Below are 22,503 nucleotides of genomic sequence, written 5' to 3'. Positions count from 1 at the left end.
TATAAGTCTAATTACATGAAATAGAAGTGGGGGTTTTGATTTTTTACTTTGCTTTTCTGTTTGGAGTATCATTGAAACTACTGTATTGTAAATGACGGAAAATAATTGCATATGTTAAAAAAATAAATTGTATAAAAAATGCAAAATAATTTGTAGAAAACTACTGTGGCACATTTAAAAGCTGGCATTTTATTATTTACCCAAAGCCACCTTAGATGAATTATGAGAGGTAGTTAAGTGAAAATGCAACAGGGAGACCACTCTAAATGAAAGTAAGAAAACAGGTTTTCCTTCATATACATAGAAATAAAACATGTATTCAAAATGTTAAGTATATTATAAAAGAGTGGATTATGATAGAGTGAATGTGCGTATGCATCTATAGACAGATTGGCATTTCTGACTGGAAATGCCAAAGGTGTTCCTTAAGCTAAAGAGGATATATTTCACACCTTTTCCTAATGTCAAATGGAGATTTTAGCAGGCAAATTATAGCTCTTTTTATTGGACAAAGACTATAATTTTGCTTGATGCGGTCTTATGGAAAATAACATGTATCAAAACAATGTCAAAAAAGACTGTGTCTTCTTACTTAAGGGTCTCACTTAGATAAAACTTCCCTGGTAGGAGACAATGAAAGTTAAGTGGAAGGAATAGCAGTAAAAAGAGTAAACATGAGGTAGACTCCAAACAGAAATTTTAATTCAGGAATAAAACTGAGGGGATGTATTAATTCCAATATAACACATCAAATATATATAAAAGTTATGTCAATGAGAATTCTTTACTATTAATGTTAGTCACTATTAATACAATATAAAAATCAACTGTTCATTACTAATAACTGAACTATAATTAATACCATATTTCATCAATTCTAAAATGTATTTTTTAAGTTTTTGAGAGCCATTTTTATTAATTTTTAAAAAATATTTTGAGAGATAGCACACATGTATGCATGTAAGCAAGGGAAGGGCAGTGGAAGAGAGAGGGAGAGAATCTTAAGCAGGCTCAGTCTCATGGCTATAAGATCATGACCTGAGATGAAATCAAGAGTTGGATAATTAACCAACTGAACCCGCCAGGTGCCTCTGAAAATGTATTTTCTTCACATTTAGCTTCTCTGACAGAAGCTATATATACAGTTATACGAAAACACTGTTTCATAGTTTAATTGATAGTATTTTTCCTTAGTGATATATAAAATGGTAGATCTTATAATCCGCATCTTAGATAAGAAGAAATATGGTACCAGAGAGATACTATTTTCCTTGCTCTCAAAGACTGAAACCCTTAGCAACCAAGGATGTTATAATCCTTAGTAACTTCCTAATAATAAGTTTGAAGATAAAATCAAAATAACACAGAATTAAAATTTTACCCATTTAACATACCTAAAGGAAATGTTTTACACTGAGTTTGAGATTAGGAAATAATACAAAACAGTGAGAGTATGTACTGAGAATGCATGTATGTACTGTAGCTAAATATGTACTGAATAAGGCTACAGGGGGAAAATAATGCATGTGTGAGGCTACAGGAGGAAAAAGGCTGATTTATCTGTAGGTTTCCTCAGCTGTGGAAAATTTCTAAGCAATCTATAATAGTTGAGGCAAATTTTTAAGATCTTTTCTTCAAGCTCCTTTTGTAGAAAAAATATTTAGCCTCTCTGTACAATTTTTCAGACGAAACAATCACCTGTACAAGGGGAAAACAAAGCCCCATTCTAAGAAACAAGGAGAGGATGACAGATGTATTTAGGTAGGTAGAGACATCTCTGTATCACTTCAACACCTATTTAAGTGTGCACTAAATATTTGTTTCTTAAAGAATGAATTAAAAGGTAAATGAAGGTAATATTCCATTAGATGGAATATAAAGTATAGTTCAAGATCAAAGGAGATGGGCTCTCCACATCAGATATCTCCAAGGCCAAATGGCTATGAGGTACTTTCTAATGAAGCAAACACACACACACACACACACACACACACACACACACACACCCATAGGAAACTAATTTAGATACAGATTTTCAGCATTCAAGTGAAAAACTGAATAACACTTCTAGTGTTATTCTAGTATTTCTGCTAGGTACAGTCATTAAGATCTGTAATTCCCCTAAGATCATCCATTCCCCTAAGGAGGAGAAAGATGTTCCTGGCTTCTTTGTTTCAATATCTGTGAAGATAAACACACACACACACACACACACACACACACACACACAAATCAACTCTGTCTCAAAATGAAGCTTAAAATGTGCTGAGTATATTTTCAAACTACAATTTTATTTGCAAAGTTTTTATTTTGAAAAATCAAACTATGCAGCAAAGAACTGTTTTAATGCCATCTCAGCTCACTCCAACAGCATAGTTTGTTCTGTTACACAGTGCCACTGGCAATGCCAAAATAATCAATGCAATTTATATCACCTTATAATTAAAAATGTTTAATATGTAATTAGTGTTCTAGGAACTATTAAATATTTTCCTGTATATTTATCAATTATTAAATATTTGTCTATATTTTTCTGTTTGCTTACCTGCTGTGCAGAATTCTATAATTTCACTCCATTCAGACACAACATAATCACCATCAACCTGTTTTGAGGCAGTCTGCACTGCTACTGTATACTCAGTTCTTGGGCTCAAAAACCAGTGTCCACGGACAGTCATTGGCAAAGGAACAGCTTTTGCCACCAATTTTGTTGGAACATCCTAACACCAAAAGACAGAAAAGCAGGAAAGGGAAATGAAGGAAGGTAGGAAAGAAGGGAGGGAGGAAGGAATGGAAGAAAAGAGGAAGGGAAGGAAGAGTTGTATTTAGTATGGAACTTATGTGTCACAGAAATGTTTAGGTATTTCCAAACAACAATTAATAAGGTAATTAAACTTGCTAGTTAAATATTCACTGCATTTCCAAAGATATGATTTTCTAAGTGTAGATTAAAGACAAGTGGGTCAAATCCTGACCTAATCATCACTTTACATTAAATATTTCAAACCTAAGTCAAAGAAATATTTCAAAACTACTTCAAGAAGGGAATGTCAGCAGAGAATATCCATAACCAGAAAGCATAATCAAAATTGGAACATAGTTAGAATAATGACTTATCGACCTTGTCTCTCACATTTATCATCAGTGTATATAGCTGTGCATTTGGTAAAAGCATAATTTCCAGACTAGATAAGACACTCTTCCAAAAGATTTGTCAAGTTAAAATTTAGTATCAATATAAAAAAAGACCATTATTCATCAATGAAAATACTGAAACATAAGAAAGAACACGTAAACCAGATATTTTTCTCTTTATTACCTCTGATGTATATGTATGGAGACATGTATCAAAATGATATGTGATAAGTAGACTGTTATGAGAATAAATATCAGAAAGGTATTACATGTCTAAGACAGTTAATTTTCATTTTTAAATGATAAAATAGGCTCATTTTCAGCCCTAAAGTATTTTACAAATACCTGAAGTTTATAAGCTACATTACATTCCTCTTTTGGAAGTTATTATAGGGGAAAATGTGTGCTTCGATGAAAACTATGCATTGCTTATAGCACACTCTTCTGGCTATCTTATTCTGATTCTGTGGAAGCTATTTTATAACACTGTAATTTGTAGATAATCTTGTGTAAATAAATGCAAATTAATTCTGTCCAACCCTCTCTTCTGGCCCTTGCTCCTTTCTGATCCCAAACCAGTTTTGCCTCTACTTATATATTTATTTCAATATCCTGATCTATAACTGTCTATTCTTTGATTATCCTTTGAAACACCTCATTAGTTACTTCATTAATATGTTAAATCTTTAACAAATGTTCATTTTTATGTCTATATGAGACTCATGATTTTACCTTTTCTGGGAAAAACTGTATTTTAATAGTATACTTGACATTTCATTTTCCTAAGAAACTCTGTTAGAAGGACAGGTATTTTTAAAATTTTTTAAAATGTTTATTTATTTTGGACAGAGAAAGAGAGACAGCATGAGCAGGGGTGGGGCAGAGAGAGGGAGACACAGAATCTGAAGCAGGCTGTCAGCCCAGAGCCTGATGTGGGCTTGAACTTATGAATGTGAGATCATGACCTGTGCCAAAGTTGAATGATTAACCTACTGAGCCACCCAGGCGCCCCAAAGGATAGGGTTTTTAAATGACATGTAATTTTTATTCTTCCAGTGTCAAACATATCATATAAGTAATTAGTAGAACATTATTTCTTTTAAAATATCCTACTTATAAAGTTTTTAAGATGCAAATGAATAAGTATGTGTTAAGATTTTACCTTGTGTTTAAATTTATTGGAGTTCTTGTTCTCTTTCTTATTTAGGTCAATGAAATAGTGTGTAATACGGTCCTTTGACTTTGAATCCATTTCCCATGAAATCTTGAATGAGTCACACGTAATGTTGCTTATTTTGATGTTATGTGGTACAGGAAGTTCTTCCATTTCTGCTATGCCACTGTCTTGTGATTTGTTCCCTGCAAGAAAACAAGACACAGGTAGTTTCCAACTAATGTATTTTTCCAGACAAGGCCATCAGTTGTATATATAGGTCTGAATTCAACTATCTCATTACTAAATCTGAGATTTCATTTTGTTCGTGAAATAATTTGAGCACTAGTGATAGCTGACGCCACTTACAAAGTCATTTTACCAATAATAAAAAGCAGAACTGAATTAGCAGAACTGAATGTAGAACCTCTATATTTTCTATTGACTTTTCCAATTTGTTTTCACAGAAGGTAAACAAAAAGACTGATAATCCATCTGTCTAATCTATGAAATATTAGGCTGTAGGTTCCATCTGAAAAGTCCCAAGAGATCATTTTTCCTACATGACCAATTAATTCTGCTCTAAAGTAATGTCAGGTGTTTTAAACTAGATAATGCCAAAAATGTTGCTAATGAAAGAATCCAGTCAAATAAATATTCTTTAAAACAAAATGAGGTATCAGTGATAGTCTATAAAAGTTGTTTTTCCTTTTTCCTTTTGTTTTAGAAATTTATATACAAAAACAGGATGTGATGTGATGGTTATACTACATATATAGATAATATTGAAGACCATTATCTTACAAGTTATTATGTCAAGGATATTCTAGGAATCTTTTTACCAGTTATGTCTTGATAAATTTAATTTTGAGTATTAAAACAATAAATAAGGCTAAAATGGAAAAACAACAGCCATTTTGATTGATATCATTAAAATCTTGAAGTCTTTTATCTGATATCCAGTTATTTTAAAGACTATTTCTGGCATTTCCGGTAGGAGAAAAAGACAAAATAAAAGAAAAACTCTGGCTAACAGTATACAGTAGAATATGTTGGAGGACAAGTCAAAAAGAGAAAAACTATAGATTTGCCAAGTTTGTTTCATAGTGAAAGACATACTGGATCAAATTTTACTCCACTTCTCCTTCCTATGTTCCTTTCCCCCAAGCCAACATAAAATTCAATGCCCCAGAGGAGAAAAAATAAAATTGTTATTCACATGATAAAAGGTGGTAAATAAAAAATCAGTTACATAACTTGTTCCTTAACAGAATAAAAGCATATCTTGATCAATAAAAATGAAAAACAAAAAAAAAATGAATGTGAAGAAAAAGTGGAAGACAAACCTTCCACTTGAAGATTAGACTGTATTCTCCTGCCCCCATATTCCCATCTCAACTGCATTTGGATATATAATTTTGACCCTTCCCAGTTTTATTAAATCTTTGGCCCATGGTGTCTCATAGCAAGATGTATTGCAATCAGAGGAACCTGATTGCAACTGAAAACTAATTTCAAAATAACTTAAGTTCTTGGGGCACCTGGGTGGCTCAGCTGTTGAGCATTCAATTCTTGATTTCAGTTTAGGTCATGATCCCAGGATTGTGGGAAAAAGCCTTATGTCAGGCTCCACATTGGGCACAGAGTCAGCTTAAGAGTCTCTCTTTCCTTCTCTCTCTGTCCCTCTCCCCTGCTTGCATATTCTCTAATTAAAAAGGTAATAATTTCTTTATTGTCATTTCTTGAATAATACTTTTTAAAATCCTTCTTTCTCGGGAGCCTGAGTGGCTCATTTTGTTAAACATCCAACATTCGAGTTTGGCTCAGAATATGATCTCACAGTTTGTGGGATCGAGCTCTGTGTTCGGCTTTACAGTGACAGCATGGAGTCTGCTTGGAATTTTCTCTCCCTCTCTCTCTGCCTTTCCTCCACTTGTGTGCATGTGTTCTCTCTCTCTCTCTCTCTCTCTCTCTCTCTCTCTCTCTCTCTCTCTCTCAAAATAAAGAAATAAACTTAAGGGGCACCTGGGCAGCTCAGTCAGTTAAGCAGCCGACATCGGCTCAGGTCATGATCTCACAGTTGTGGGTTCAAGCCCTTTGTCGGGCTCTGTGCTGACAGCTCAGAGCCTGGAGCCTGCTTCAGATTCTGTGTCCCCTTCTCTCTCTGCTCCTCCCCCACAAATGCTCTGTTTCTGTCTCAATAATAAATAAACATTAAAAAAATTTTAGGGGTGGCTGGGTAGCTCAGTTAAGCGACCGACTTGGGCTCAGGTCATGATCTCATGGTTTGTGGATCAGAGCCCCTTGGCAGGCTCTGTGCTGACAGCTAGCTCAGAGCCTGGAGGTTGTCTTCAGATTCTGTGTCTCCCTCTCTCTCTCTGACCCTCCCCTGCTCAAGCTGTCTCTGTCTTGCTCTCTCTTAAAAATAAATAAAAACATTTAAAATTTTTTAAAACTTTTTTTAAAAAGAAACTTAAAAATATATAAACCCTTCTTTCTTCTATGAATCTTCCCCTCACACCCCAATTTCCCCAGATTCCCTCTCTATACAACTCCCACAGAAATTACATTCTCACCCTTTTCTTTCCTTCCCATCTGGCTTAACAGAATCCCCAGATTGCTTGGGACTTAAATGAAGCCTTTTGGAAGTCAAGGGAAGGAAAGAATCCTTTAACAGACTTGGGAAAATGAAGGCAATAAATACTCAAGCATTAGTAATTTTCATTCTCTTTAGAAAAGGTCGAAGTTTTTACCTACTATTCTGACTGCAAGTTATCTTTATTATTTTTTAAAATTTATAATAGTTTATTGTCAAATTGGTTTCCATATAACACACAGTGCTTCTCCCCACAAATGAAATATGGCTATTTGTTGCAAAGTGGATGGACCTCAAGGGTGCAAGTTATCTTTAAAATGTAAGTAATACTACGGAAAAACTTTCTGGACACTAATGGTAGAAGTTTCTGTAGAACTCATCTACATGATGATTCTCTGTATAATTTTATAACTGAGAGAAAAAAAGTGTTAAGAGGATACAGAGGAAAAGAAAGCTTTTTTACATTTCATGCAATTTAATGAAAATGAAATTTTGCCATTTAAACTTCCACTATTACTTTCTAGAATTCAACACCTTGTTTTATACATTTTTAAGTTAAAATTTGAGAAAAAAAATCGTTTATATTTACTAAAATCTGGAAATTTTTGCTTAAATCCCATTTTCCCATTCAACATATAAAGCTCAAACTCATAAAAGACCTGTTATATCAAGAATCTTTATTTTCAAGCTACTTATTATACTCCTGTTCTTAAAGAAACCACTTAGATTAACCTCTATGCAAGTTTTCTTACTTGGGCAGAACAAGTAGAGTTACATGTAACTTGCTTCATCCTCATACTCTCAATTTTTAACTGAGATTTTGAGGTAAATGACAGATGATGATGATTCTGTCCATAAAATCAGTGAAACAATAGTGACTCACATGACACTAATATTCAAAAACCAGCCAGTACTATCTTAGATCCGTGCAATCAAGTGTATTTCATTTTTATTTTTAAAAGGGATATTCTAAGTTTCTTTTTTTAAATAGTTTATTGTCAAGTTGGTTTCCATATAACACCCAGTACTCTTCCCCACAAGTGCCCTCCTTCATTATCAACACCCCCTCCCCACCTCCCCTTTCAGCCCCTCAGTTCATTTTCAGTATTCAATAGTCTCTCATGATTTGCGTCCCTCTCTGTCCCCAACTCTCTTTCCCCCTTCCCCTCCCTATGGTCCTCTGTTAGGTTTCTCCTGTTAGACCTGTGAGTGCAAACATATGGTATCTGTCCTTCTCCACCTGACTTATTTCACTTAGCATGACACCCTCGAGATTTATCCATGTTGCTACAAATGGCCAGATTTCATTCTTTCTCATTGTCATGTAGTACTCCATTGTATATATATATATACCACATCTTCTTGATCCATTCATCAGGTGGTGGACATTTAGGCTCTTTCCATGATTTAGCTATTGTAGAAAGTGCCACTATGAACATTGAGGTACCTGTGCTCCTATGCATCAGCACTTCTTTATCCTTTGGGTAAATCCCTAGCACTGCTCTTGCAGGGTCATAGGGGAGTTCTATTGATAGTTTTTTGAGAAACCTCCACACTGTTTTCCAGAGTGGCTGCACCAGTGTTATATTCCCACCAACAGTGTAGGAGGGTGCCCATTTCTCCAAATCCTCGCCAGCATCTATAATCTCTTGATTTGTTCATTTTAGCCACTCTGATTGGCATGAAGTGGTATGAGTGTGGTTTTGATTTACATTTCCCTGATGATGAGTGACTGTGAGCATCATTTCATGTGTCTGTTGGCCATCTGGATGTCCACTTTGGAGAAGTGTCTGTTCTTGTCTTCTGCCCATTTCTTCACTGGGTTATTTGCTTTTTGGGTGTGGAGTTTGGTGAGTTCCTTGCAGATTTTGGATACTAGCCCTTTATCTGATATGTTCTTTGCAACTACCTTTTCCTATTCCATCAGTTGCCTATTAGTTTTCTTGATTGTTTCCTTTGCAGTGCAGAAGCTTTTTATCTTGATGAGGTCCCAAGAGTTCAGTTTTGCCTTTATTTCCCTTGCCTTTGGGGATGTGTTGAGTAGGAAATTGCTGTGGTTGAGGTCAAGGAGGTTGTTTCCTACTTTCTCCTTGAGGGTTTTGATGGTTTCCTGTCTCACATTCAGGTCCTTCAGCCATTTTGAGTTTATTTTTGTGAATGGTGTAAAAAAGTGGTCTAGTTTCATTCTTCTGCATGTTGCTGTCCAGTTCTCCCAGCACCACCTGCTAAAGAGGCAGTCTTTTTTCCATTGGATACTTGTTCCTGCTTTGTCAAAGATTAATTGGTCATACATTTGTGGGCCCAATTCTGGGTTCTCTAATCTATTCCATTGGTCTATGTGTCTGTTTTTATGTCATCAAGTGTATTTCTAAACACATCTTTCATTTCTTAGTAAGACTTCATCTTAAGGGCAATTATAGTTACATTTTTTTAACTTTACAATGCCAAATACTTTTAATTATCTCTGACTATGCTGCTGATTTGGTAATACTGAATGGAAAATACATTAATGATGCTTCTGCCTTTCCAAAACCGGGAAATTGTGTTTTAGAACAAACATTTCCAAAGCACTTTTCTTTTTTTTTTTTAACTTTTTTTAAATGTTTTATTTATTTTTGATACAGGAGAGACAGAGCATGAGAGGGGGAGGGGCAGAGAGAGAAGGAGACACAGAATCTGAAGCAGGCTCCAGGCTCTGAGCTAGCTGACAGCACAGAGCCTGACGTGGGGCTCGAACCCACGAACGTGAGATCTGACCTGAGCCGAAGCCAGAGGCTTAACCGACTGAGCCACTCAGGCGCCCCTCCAAAGCACTTTTCTAACAGCAGATTCATTCACTTTTAAAATGTCCCCTCCCCCCACCTGTGCTAAATCTAATCCTTGTGGGAAAGCCTTTTTTTGTATTTTTAATTTTAGTGAATTCCTTGAAAAGTACCTATTGTGATTTGTATATTAACTCTAGAAAATTTCCCTAAGGTCACTAAAAATCAGAATGTAATACCAATGTCCTTAGAATACTTTTCAGTAAATCTCTACCTTGGATGACTTGTTGCTATACTTTTAGCAGATTGTTGTACTCAAGTGGCTTCTATAACTGACTCTGACAAACCATTTAGATGTGTAAAGCTAGTTAAGGACTGTTGTACTGCTACTTAGTTAAGTGTTCCTTTATTTTTTTTTCTGTTTTGCTTTGTTTTTATTTTTATTTTTTTTATTTTTTTTGTTTTTTTCTTTTGTAACTTTTTTTTTTTAGAATATAACACTATTTTTTTAACATATGCAATTATTTTCCATCATTTACAATACAGTAGTTACAATGACACTCCAAATGGTTTTTCCCTTATTATTTTCATTACTTTTGTTTTTCCTCTTCTTTTTTTGGTGGTGGGGGTGGTTATGTTTAAATGAAGTTGATTTTATAACACCAATGACTTAATCATCCATTTCCTATATAAAAGGTAGCTACTTTTTTGCATGGACCTCAAGTATATTGTAGTACAGATGTGGAATTTACTTTGCTTAAGTGTTCCTTTATATTTATGTTTGTTATTACAACTTTTCTTATATTGCAATTATTTATATATCAAAAGGACACAAAATAAAAGGTAAAAAGATGTATAAACTAGATCCTGCCTCAAGGATATTAAATCAGGATGAATGTAGGAATTGTCATAATCAAATGATATTTTAACTGAAAGACCACATTAAGGGAATCAAGACAAGTTTCAGAAACATGTGACACTCTGTTGTAGAAGTACACTTAAAAATTTTAAAGTACATTTAAAGTACATTTTTAAAAATATATCACTAATATATAACATTGTGTATTAAACGTTTACAACTCTGTTGACATGACACACAGATACATATATCTATATACTGCAACATGATTATCACTGTTGAATTGGCTAACACCTTCATCATGTCCCATAATTATCATTTCCTTTTTGTGGAGAGAACATTTAAAATCTTAAATTTCTAGCGATTTTGAAGTTTATAATACAGTATTGTTAACTATAACCACAATGCTCTGAAACAAGCAGAATTTAAACTAGTGAAAAAGTTGAGGACATAGCATTCTAAATGGAGGCAAAAGAAAAAGCATTAAGAAACATGGAATCTTCATTTTAGTTAACTCAGTATGTGGTATATGAGAAATTAGTGATAATGCTAAAAAGAGAATCTAAATATATATCAAAGAAGTTGAGAAATTACCTAAGAGAAAAAAAAACTTATGATTGATTAGATGGAATTCAATATGTTTAATACTGAAGATACTAAAATTTATTGCCAGATTCATATAATTAGTTTAAATGTGCCATTCAAATATACAAAGAAGGCAATTATCAAATATCCAGGAGTGACCAGTATAATTCTACACTTTTTACATGTTTATTTTTCTTTTATGGTTATTGGCAAGTTGGTTTCCATATAATACCCAGTGCTAATCCCAATAAGTGCCCTCCTCCATGCCCATCACCCCCCTTCCTCTCTCCCCCACCCCCATCAGTCCTCAGTTTGATCTCAGTATTCAAGAGTCTCTCATGGTTTGCCTTTCTCTCTCCCCAACTATTTTCCCCTTTCCCTCTCCCATAGCCCGCTGTTAAGTTTCTCGTTTCACTCTGTTCCAGTGAAACCATATGGTATCTGTCCATCTCTGCCTTATTTCACTGAGCATAACACTCTTGTGTTCCATCCACATTGCTAAAAATGGCCAGATTTCATTCTTTCTCATTGCCATGTAGTACTCCATTGTATACATAAACCACATTTTCTTCATCCATTAATCAGGTGATGGACATTTAGGCTCTTTCCATAATTTGGCTTTTGTTGAAAGTGCTGCTATGAACATTGGGGTACATGTGCCACTATGCATCAGCACTCCTGTATCCCTTCGATAAATTCCTAGCAGTGTTATTGCTGAGTCATAGGGGAGTTCTATTATTAATTTTTTGAAGAACAACCACAATGTTTTCCAGAGCAGCTCCACGAGTTTACATTCCCACCAACAATGTAGGAGGGTGCCTGTCTCTCCACATCCTCGCCAGCATCTATAGTCTCCTGGTTTGCTCATTTTAGCCACTCTGACTGGCATGGGGTGGTATCTCAGTGTGGTTTTGATTTGTATTTCCCTGATGATAGTGCCACTGAGCATCATTTCATGTGTCTGTTGGCCATCTGGATGTCCTCTTTGGAAAAGTGTCTGTTCACATCTTCTGCCAATTTCATCACTGGATTATTTGTTTTTCGGGAGTGGAGTTTGGGGAGTTCCTTATAGATTTCAGATACTAGCCCTTTATCCTATATGTTATTTGCAATTATCTTTTCCCATTATGTAGGTTGCCTACTAGTATTATTGTTTCCTTTGCCGTGCAGAAGATTTTTATATGGTTAGGTCCCAATTGTTCATTTTTGCTCCTGATTCCCTTGCCTTTGGGGATGCATTGAGTAAGAAATCACTGCGGCTGAGGTCAAGGAGGTTGTTTCCTGCTTTACCGTCTAGCGTTTTGATGGTTTCCTGTCTCACATTCAGGTCCTTCAGCCACTTTGAGTTTATTTTTGTGTATGGTATAAGAAAGTGGTCTAGTTTCCTTCGTCTGCATGTTGCTGTCCAGTTCTCCCAGCACCACCTGCTAAAAATGCTGTCTTTTTTTGACTAGATACTCGTTCCTGCTTTGTCAGAGATTAATTGGCCATATATTTGTGGGTCCAATTCTGAGTTTTCTATTCTATTCCATTGGGTCTATGTGCCTATTTGTGTGCCAATACCATGCTGTCTTGATGATTACAGCTTTGCACTAGAGGCTAAAGTCTGGAATTGTGATACTTCTCACTTTGGTTTTCTTCTTCAATATTATTTTGGCTACTTAGGGTCTTTTATGGTTCCATACAACTTTTAGGATTGTTTCTTCTAGCTTTGAGAAGAATGCTGTTGCAATTTTGATTGAGATTGCATTGAATGTGTAGATTACTTTGGGTAGTAATGATATTTTAACAATATTCTTCCTATTCATGAGCATGAAATGTTTTTCCATTTCTTTCTGTCTTCTTCAATACCCTTCATAAGTTTTCTGTAGTTTTCATCATACAGATCTTTTACATCTTTGGTTAGGTTTATTCCTAGGTATTTTACGATTTTTCATGCAATTGTGAATGGGATCAGTTTCTTGAGTTCTCTTTTTATTGCTTCATTATAGGTGTATAAAAATGCAACCAATTTCTATACATTGATTTTGTGCCCTGAGACTTTGCTGAATTCATGGATCAGATCTAGTAGGCTTCTGGTGGCGTCTGTTGGGCTTTTCGTGTGGAATATCATGTCATCTGTGAAAAGGGAAAGTTTGACTTCTTCTTTGCCAATTCTGATGTGTTTTATTTCCTTTTGTTGTCTGATTGCTGATACTAGGGCTTCCAGCACTATGTTAAACAACAGTGGTGAGAATGGACATCCTTGTTTTCCTGATCTCAGGGGGAAAGCTCTCAGTTTTTCCCCATTGAGGATGATATTTGCTGTGGGCTTTTCATAAACTTTTATGATGTTTAAGTAAGTTCCCTCTATCCCAACTTCCTCGAGGGTTTTTATTAATGAAGCAGGCTTTATTTTGTCAAATGTTTTTTTCTGCATCTATTGACAGGATCATATGGTTTTTATTTTGTTAATGTATCACATTGATTGATTTGGGAATTATGAACCAGCCCTGAAACCCAGGAAGAAATCCCACTTGATCATGGTGGATAATTCTTTTTATTTTTGCATCTGTATTCATCAAGGATATTGGCCTGTAGTTGTCATTTTTTGCTGGGTCTCTGTCTTGTTGGAGAATCAAAGTGAGGCTGACTTTGTAGAATGAGTCTGGAAGTTTTCCTTCTATTTATTTTTTGGAACAGCTTGAGAATTTGGGTATTAACTCTGATTTAAATGTCTGGTAGAATTCCCCCAGGGAAGCCATCTGGCCCAGGGCTCTTATTCATTGGGAGATTTTTGATAACTGATTCAATTTCTTCACTAGTTATGAGTTGTTCAGATTTTCTATCCCTTCCCAGTAGCATTTTGCTAGTGTGTGTGTGTTTAGGAATTTGTCCATTTCTTCTAGGTTGCCCAGTTTGTTGGCATATAATTTTTCATAGTATTCCCTGATAGTTGCTTGTATTTCTGAGGGATTGGTTGTAATAAATCCATTTTCATTTGTGATTTTGTCTATTTGGGTGCTCTCTCTTTTCTTTTTGAGAAACCTTACTAGAGGTTTATCAGTTTTGCTTATTTTTTCAAAACACCAACTCTTGGTTTCATTGATCTGCTCAACTGTGTGGTTTTTTTTTTAATATATATTGTTTATTTCTGCCCTAATCTTTATTATTTCTCTTCTCCTGCTGGGCTTGGGATGTTCTTGCTGCTCTGCTTCTAGTTCCTTTAGGTGCTCTGTTAGATTTTGAATTTGCAGTTTTTCTAGTTTCTTGAAATAGGCCTGGACTGCGATGTACTTTCCTCTTGGGACTGCCTTTGCTGCATGCCATAGAGTTTGGATTATTGTATTTTCATTTTCATTTGTTTCCATATATTTTTTTAATTTCTTCTCTAATTGCCTGATTGTCCCATTTGTTCTTTCATAAGGTGTTCTTTAACCTCCATGTTTTTGGAGGTTTTCCAGACTTTTTCCTGTGATTGATTTCAAGTTTCTTAGCATTGTGATCTGATATTGTGCATGGTATGATCTCTATTCATTTATATTTAGGAAGGGCTGCGTTATGACCCAGTATGTGATCTATCTTGGAGAATGTGCCATGCGCACTTGAGAAGAAAGTGAATTCCCTAGCTTCAGGATGCAGAGTTCTAAATATATCTGTCAAATCCATCTGTTCCAATGTGTCATTCAGGTCCATTGTTTCCTTAGTGATTTTCTGTCTAGTTGATCTATCCTTTGCTATAAGTAGAGTATTAAAATCCCCTGCTATTAGCTCATTCTTATCAATAAGATTGTTTCTGTTTGTGATTGTTTTATGTATTTGGGTGCTTTCATATTTGGTGTGTAGATCCTTATAATTGTTTGGTCTTCCTGATGGAGAGACCCTGTAATTATTATATAATATACTTCTTCATCTCTTGTTACTGCCTTTACTTTAAAGTCCAGTTTGTCTGATATAAGTATGGCTGCTCTGGCTTTCTTTTGACTTCCAGTCACATGATAGATATTTCTCCAACCCCTTACTTATAATCTGAAAATGTCTTCAGGCCTAAAATGAGTCCCTTATAGACAGAAAAGAGATGGATTTTGTCTTTTTTATCCATTCTGATACCCTATGTTTTTTTTATTGGAGCATTCAGTCCATTTATATTCAGTGTTATTATTGAAAAATATGAGTTTAGAGTCACTGTGTTCTCTGTAGGGTTAATGCTTGTAGTGGGGCTCTCTGTTACCTTGTATTCCTTGCAACATTTCCCTCATAGAGTCCCTCTTTGAATATCTTGTAGGGCTGGTTTAGTGTGATGAATTCTTTCAACTTTTGTTTATATGGGAAAACCTTTATCTTTCCTTCTATTCTGAATAGGCTTGCTGGATAAAGAATTCAAGATTGCATATTTTTTTCTGTTCATCACAATTAAGACTTCTACCATTCCTTTCTGTCCTGCCAAGTTTCAGTACATAGGTCTCAACCACCCTAATAGGTCTCTCTTTGTGTATTAGGGCCCTTTTATCCCTACCTGTTTTCAGAATTCTATCTTTATCATTATATTTTGCCAGTTTCACTATGATATGTCATGCAGAAAATCAATTCAAGTTATGTCTGGGAGGAGTTCTCTGTGCTTCTTGGATTTCAATACCTGTTTCCTTCCCCAGATTGGGGAATTTCTCAGCTATAATTTGTGCAAGTGCCCCTTCAGCCCCCTTTTCTCTCTTTTCTTCTGGAATTCTTATGATATAGATATCATTCTATTTGATTGATCACTCAGTTCTCGAATTCTTCTTTCATGCTCCTGGAACAATTTATCTCTCTTTTTCTCAGCTTTTCCTCTTTTTCTATAATTGTGTCTTCTAATTCACCTATTGTCCTCTCTGCCATTTCAATCCATGCAGTGGCTGCCTCCATTTTATTATGCACCTCATTTATATAATTTTTTAATTCATCACAACTATTTTTATGGTCCATAATCTTTGTTGCAATATCTTTTCTGGTGTCTTCCATGCCTTCTTCAAGCCCAGAAATTAATTTTATGACTAATATTCTAAATTATAGGTCAGTTATGTTACGTATATCTGTTTTAACCAATTCTTTAGCTGTCACTTCTTTCGGGATTTCTTTAGAGAATTCTTCTGTTTCATCATTTCTGCTAGCTTTCTGTCTCTTCTAAGTTTTAAAAGCTTGTATGTGCTTGGCACCTGCGAGTTCTGCTATATTAAAGGAGGCTCACTGACTGTCCATGGACTGTCAGTCCAGGAAGTGTTCTTTTAATGGTGTCCCTTGGTCTCTCTTGTTGTGCATTTGGTTTTTTTATTTCCCTGCTTGTAGTGATAATTGGGACTCTACACCATGTGTACTTTGGCTTGTTTCTTGAGGTAGCCCTATGATGCTGCCTTCTTAGTGGACTCTGTCTCTTTTCCTCCCAGATTCTTCGGGTTCATTGTCCTTTGGCTTCAGTGATTCTTTGTTTGAAGGATGTGAGCAGGAAGTATGGAACTTCCTATTTCTCTGCTATCTTGCCTCCAATACCCTTCCTTTTCCTGTGATGATGGGAGATAGTAAGTGCTGGCAGGATCTATTCTACATTTTTAAGAAGATGGTCTGAGAGGTACACACAGGCTCTGTATTTAACGGGCCTTGAAAAGATCTAGACTTACTAAAAATTAATTGTACAAAAGAATAATAAGTCTACTTTACATCTACCAGTACTATCACATACTTCAATCTATGAATATAAAAACCAGTGTTGTTACAGCATTATGAATTGTTATATATCAGTAAAGTACTGTCAAAATATTCTATATATTATCCAATCTATAGGAAATGGAGATCCTGAGGGGAGGAGCCAAGATGGCGGAGAGGAAGGGAGCTCTGTAAACTTCGTCTGCCCCATCTATCAAACTGAGAAGGACATTACTCTCATCTGCAAGACCAGAAGAAGAAAATACAGACTCCAGAAAGAAGACAACCTCAAAGATACCTGAGAGAGTGCGAACTGGGGAGATTGGAAAATGGGCCAGCCCGAGAAGGGTAGGGGAGGTGGGAACCACAGCCCAACATGGGCAAGCACACTGAGCCTGAGAGACAAAGGGAAGAGACAAAGAAACTGAACACGCTCATAGTACTCTCTCTGGGGAAGAGATAAAGAACGTTTAACTACGCTAAGAGAGAGAAACTCTCACTCCATGTATAACTGCTGGGTAGCCCAAATCCTGAACCTAGTGGGCACAAGGGAAAGAACAGCATACACCCCTGCACCATGCCAGCTGGGAGTCAGCGGGCTTGGCGGTAGCGCCAGAAGCACTCATTTCGACCTCTGCTGTGGGAATGGGAGCACACACCTTATTTCCCCGGTGCATCTCCCCTCAGCATTGGCTGTGTGAATCCCGAATACTGGGTGCCAACAGGGGAAAAACAGCCCCCATTCCTAGGAGATCCTGGCAGAGAGTTGGCTGCAGTGGAGGCCAGGGCTTGTGCTTTCTGCTGCAGGAGCTCGCAGCTCATTTCTGGCAGCAACGAGCACCTTGGGCACCAGCAGCGCAATTCCCAGCCTGAGCCAAGAGAAACTGATCCCTCCCCCTAAGAAGCCAGCTGCCAAACCAAGTACATCTCATCTGTGGTAGTATAAAAGTGCATAGACTAGGACTTTGAACTGAGGCAGGCCTGGAAAATACAACTTGGTTCAGCTGTGACACAAGGAGATCAGATCATTAGAGTGGCATGCAGTGCTTAGATCCAGCGGAGCTTGGCATACCGCCATTCTACTCTCTGCAGCCACCAAGGCAGAGCCTCTGAGAGCAGACCCTGAGACCTACTACACCAAAATACGCCTATCCACAAGGGGCAGGTGCTACTGTTTTTTTCTTTTTTTCTACTTTTTTCTTTTTCTTTGTACTTCTTTTTTATTATTATTATCTTTCTTTACTTACAACTTTTTTTTAATTTTTTCTCTTTATTTTCCTTTCTCCTTTCTCCCTCTTTTTTTTTTTTCCATTCTCTTTCTTCCAATCCAGATATATTCTCCTGTATCCCATCCTTATCTCTCCCCTCAACTGGTCATACACTTTTAGACTGTCCATTGTCCTTCATTGTCTCTGACCCCCTTTATTTTTTTTCTTTCTTTTTTCTTCTCTTCTTTTCGTCTATTTCCTCTCCATTTTCTTTCTTTCCATTCCCCCTTTTGTTAGTTTGTTTGATTTGTCTGTGCATTTGTGTGCTTCTGTTCCCTCTGTGTTTGTCTATTTTCCTGCTTAGGGCTACCCCAAGAAACAAGCCAAAGTGTGCATGATGGCGAGTCCCAAATATCGCTGAGTAGAGAAATAAAATATTCAAAGGCGCAACAAGAGAAACTGAGAGACATCATTAAAAGAATATTTTCTGAAACAACAGACTCTGGACAGTCAATAAGCCTCCTTTAACAGAGCAATATTAATGGGTGCATTGTGCACAACAAACTTTTTAAAGCTGACAAGAGACAGAAATCTAGCCAAAATGACAAAACGAAGGAACTCTCCTATGAAGAACCTCCAGGAAGGAGTCAGAGCCACTGAACTGCTCAAGACAGATCTAGACAACATACCAGATCAAGAATTTAAAAAACTTGCCATAAAATTATTCGCTGGGGATGAAAAAAGCATCAAAGAAGCAACTGAGACAATGGCTAGCAACATTGAAAATAGGTGAGATGAGTTAAAAAAAAAAAGGCTATAAATGAGATGAATAATAAAATAGAGGCAGCCACGTCAAGTATTGACGAGGCAGTGAGAAGAATAGGTGAGTTAGAAGATATAGCAAAAGAGGAAGCTGAAAAAAAGAGAGAGAAATTGTTCAAGGAGCAGGAAAGGAGAACTCGAGACCTGAGTGATACAATCAAAAGAAACAAAATCCGTATCATAGGAATTCCTTAAGAGAAAGACAGAGGGAAAGGTCCTGAAGGGAGACTAGACCAAATTATAACTGAGAATATCCCAAATCTGGGGAAAGAAATAGACATTCAAATTCAAGAGGCACAAAGAACTCCCTTAAGAAATAATTTGAATTGACCTTCAGCATGACAAATCATAGTGAAATTGGAAAAATTAAAGATATACAGAGAATTCTGAAAGCAGCTAGGGAGAAAAGGGCCCTGACATACAAAAGGAAACCTATCAGAGTGGTTACAGACCTATCTAATGAAACCTGGCAGGCCAGGAAGGAATGGCAAGATATCTTCAATATGATGAACAGAAAAAACATGCAGCCAAGAATCTTTATACAGCAAGCCTATCATTCAAAATAGAAGGAAGGATAAAAGGGTTCCCAAATTAAAAAAAAAAAAACTGAGAGAATTCATGACCACCAAACCAGCCCTACAAGAAATCCTAAGAGGGACTCTATGAGGGAAATGTTGCAAAGAATACAAGGTGCCTGAGAAACCACTATAAACACAAATTCTGTAGAGAACACAATGACTGTAAACACACATTTTTCAATAATAACATTGAATGTAAATGGACTGAATGCTCCAACCAAACAACACAGAGTAGCAGAATGGATAAAAAAACAAAATCCATCTATTTGCTGTCTTGAAGAGACTCATTTTCGACCTGAAGATACCTTCAGGATGAAAGTAAAGAAATGGAGAAATGTCTATCATGCGACTGGAAGCCAAATGAAAGCTGGAGTAGCCATACTTATATCAGACAAACTGGACGTTAAAGTAAAGGCAGTAACAAGACATGAAGAAGTACATTATATAATAATTGCAGGGTCTCTCCATCAGGAAGAGCTAACAATTATAAATATCTATGGGCCAAATTCGGGAGCACCAAAGTACATAAAAGAATTAATCACAGACAGAAACAATCTTACTGATAAGAATGTGCTAATTTCAGGGGACTTTAATACTCCACTGACAGCAATGGATAGATCAACCAGACAGAAAGTCACTAAAGAAACAATGGACCTGAACGACACATGGGAACAGACGTAATTGATAGATATATTTAGAACTCTGCATCCTGAAGATAGGAAATTCACCTTCTTTTCCAGTGCACATGGCACATTCTCTAAGACAGATCACATACTGGGGCATAAAGCAGCCCTCCATAAGTATAAACGAATAGAGGTCATACCATGCACACTTTCAGATCACAATGCTATGAAACTTGAAATTAACCCCAGGAAAAAATCTGGAAAACCTCCAAAAATGTGGAGGTTAAAAACCACCCTATTAAAGAATGATAGGGCCAGTCAGGCAATTAGAGAAGAAATTAAAAAATATATGAAAACCAATGAAAATGAAAATACAACAATCCAAAATCTCTGGGATGCAGCAAAGGCAGTCCTAAGAGGAAAGTATATTGCTATCCAGGCCAATTTCAACACCCTAGAAAAAGCGCAAATTCAAAATTTAACAGACCACCTACTGGACTAGAAGGGAAGCAGCAAGAACACCCCAAACCCAGCAGAAGAAAAGAAATAATAAAGATTAGGGCAGAAATAAACAATATAGAATCCAAAAGAACAGTTGAGCAGATCAATGAAACCAAGAGTTGGTTCTTTGAAAAAATAAACAAAATCGATAAACCTCTAGCCAGGCTCCTCAGAAAGAAAAGAGAGAGCAACCAGTTAGACAAAATCATGGATGAAAAAGGATCTATTACAACCAATCCTTTAGAAATACCAGCAATCATCAGAGATTACTATGAAAAATTATATGCCAACAAACTGGACAACACAGAAAAATTGGACAAATTCCCAAATGCACTTGCACTGCCATATTCAAACAGGAAGAGATAGAAAGCATGGACAGACCAATAACCAGTGAAGAAATCGAATCCATTATCAAAAATCTCCCAACGAATAAGAGCCCAGGGCCAGATGGCTTCCCAGGGGAATTCTACCAGACATTTAAAGCAGAGCTCATACCCATTCTTCTCAAACTATTCCAAAAAATAGAAATAGTAGGAAAATTTCCAATCTCATTCTATGAAGTCAGCATCACCTTGATACCCAAACCAGACAGAGACCCAGCCAAAAAAGAGAACTACAGACCAATATCCCTAATGAATACAGATGTAAAAATACTCAACAAGATACTAGAAAATCAAATTCAACAGTATATAAAAAAAATTATCCATCATGATCAAGTGGGATTCATTCCTGGGTTACAGGGTTGGTTCAATATCTGCAAATCCATCAATGTGATCCATTAACAAAAGAAAAGATAAAAACCATATGATCCTGTCGATAGAGGCAGAAAAAGCATTTGACGAAATACAGCACCCTTTCTTAATAAAACCCTTGAGAAAGTTGGAATAGAAGGAACTTACGTAAACATTATAAAAGCAGTTTATGAAAAGCCCACAGCTAATATCCTCAATGGGGAAAAAGTGAGAGCTTTCTCCCTGAGATCAGGAACACAATAGGGGTGTCCACTCTCACCACTGTTGTTTTACATAGTGCTGGAAGTCCTAGCATCAGCAATCAGACAACAAAAGGAAATAAAAGGCATCAGAATTGGCAAAGAAGTCAAACTTTCACTTTTCACAGATGACATGATACTCTACATGGAAAACCCGGCAGATGCCACCAGAAGCCTTCTAGATCTGATCAATGAATTCAGCAAAGTCTCAGGATACAAAATCAATGTACAGAAATCAGTTGCATTCCTATACACCAAGAATGAAGCTGCGGAAAGAGAAATCAAAAAACTGATCCCATTCACGATTGCACGAAAAACCTTAAAATACCTAGGAGTAAACCTAACCAAGGATGTAAAAGACCTATATGATGAAAACTATAGAAAACTTATGAAAAGATTGAAGAAGACACCAAGAAATGGATAAACATTTATGTTCATGGATCGGAAGAATAAACATTGTGAAAATGTCATTACTACCCAAAGCAATCTACACATTCAATGCAATCCCCATCAAAATGGTACCAGTATTCTTCTCAAAGCTAGAACAAGCTATCCTCAAATTCGTATGGAACCACAAAAGATCCCGAAGAGCCAAAGTCATATTGAAGAAGAAAACCAAAACGGGAGGCATCACAATTCCAGGCTTTAGCCTCTACTACAAAGCTGTTATCATCAAGACGCTATGGTATTGGCATAAAAACAGATTCATAGACCAATGGAATAGAATAGAGAACTCAGAACTGGGCCCACAAATATATGACCAATAAATTTTTGACAAAGCAGAAAAGAGCATCCGATGGAAAAAAGACTGCCTCTTTAGCAGGTGGTGCTGGAAGAGCTGGACAGCAACATGCAGAAGAATGAAACTAGACCAATTTCTTACACCATACACAAAAATAAACTCAAAATGGCTGAAGGACCTGAATGTGAGACAGGAAACCATCAAAACCCTCGAGGAGAAAGTAGGAAACAACCTCCTTGACCTCAGCCACAGCAATATCCCCCTTGATCCATCCCCAAAGGCAAAGGAAATGA

The 22,503-nt window shown here is 36.4% G+C and overlaps 1 protein-coding gene across 2 annotated transcripts in view; it reads right to left on the bottom strand.

Annotated features, from left to right (window-relative positions):
- The window catches only part of PHYHIPL (phytanoyl-CoA 2-hydroxylase interacting protein like), a 95,298-nt gene that overhangs the window by 12,986 nt on the left and 59,809 nt on the right, over nucleotides 1-22,503 (bottom strand). For both annotated transcript variants that reach the window (XM_029931721.1, XM_029931722.1), the window contains exons 2-3: nucleotides 4,298-4,494; nucleotides 2,546-2,720 (exon numbers count right to left, since the gene is read on the bottom strand). In XM_029931721.1, the coding sequence (XP_029787581.1) occupies nucleotides 2,546-2,720; nucleotides 4,298-4,494 (372 nt within the window). The remainder of the gene's footprint in view (nucleotides 1-2,545; nucleotides 2,721-4,297; nucleotides 4,495-22,503) is intronic.

This window comes from Suricata suricatta, chromosome 2 (assembly GCF_006229205.1).
Source record: "Suricata suricatta isolate VVHF042 chromosome 2, meerkat_22Aug2017_6uvM2_HiC, whole genome shotgun sequence".
NCBI classification, from domain to species: domain Eukaryota; kingdom Metazoa; phylum Chordata; class Mammalia; order Carnivora; family Herpestidae; genus Suricata; species Suricata suricatta.
Note: the sequence above shows the minus strand (reverse complement) of the source record. Positions and strands in the feature narration are given on the sequence as shown.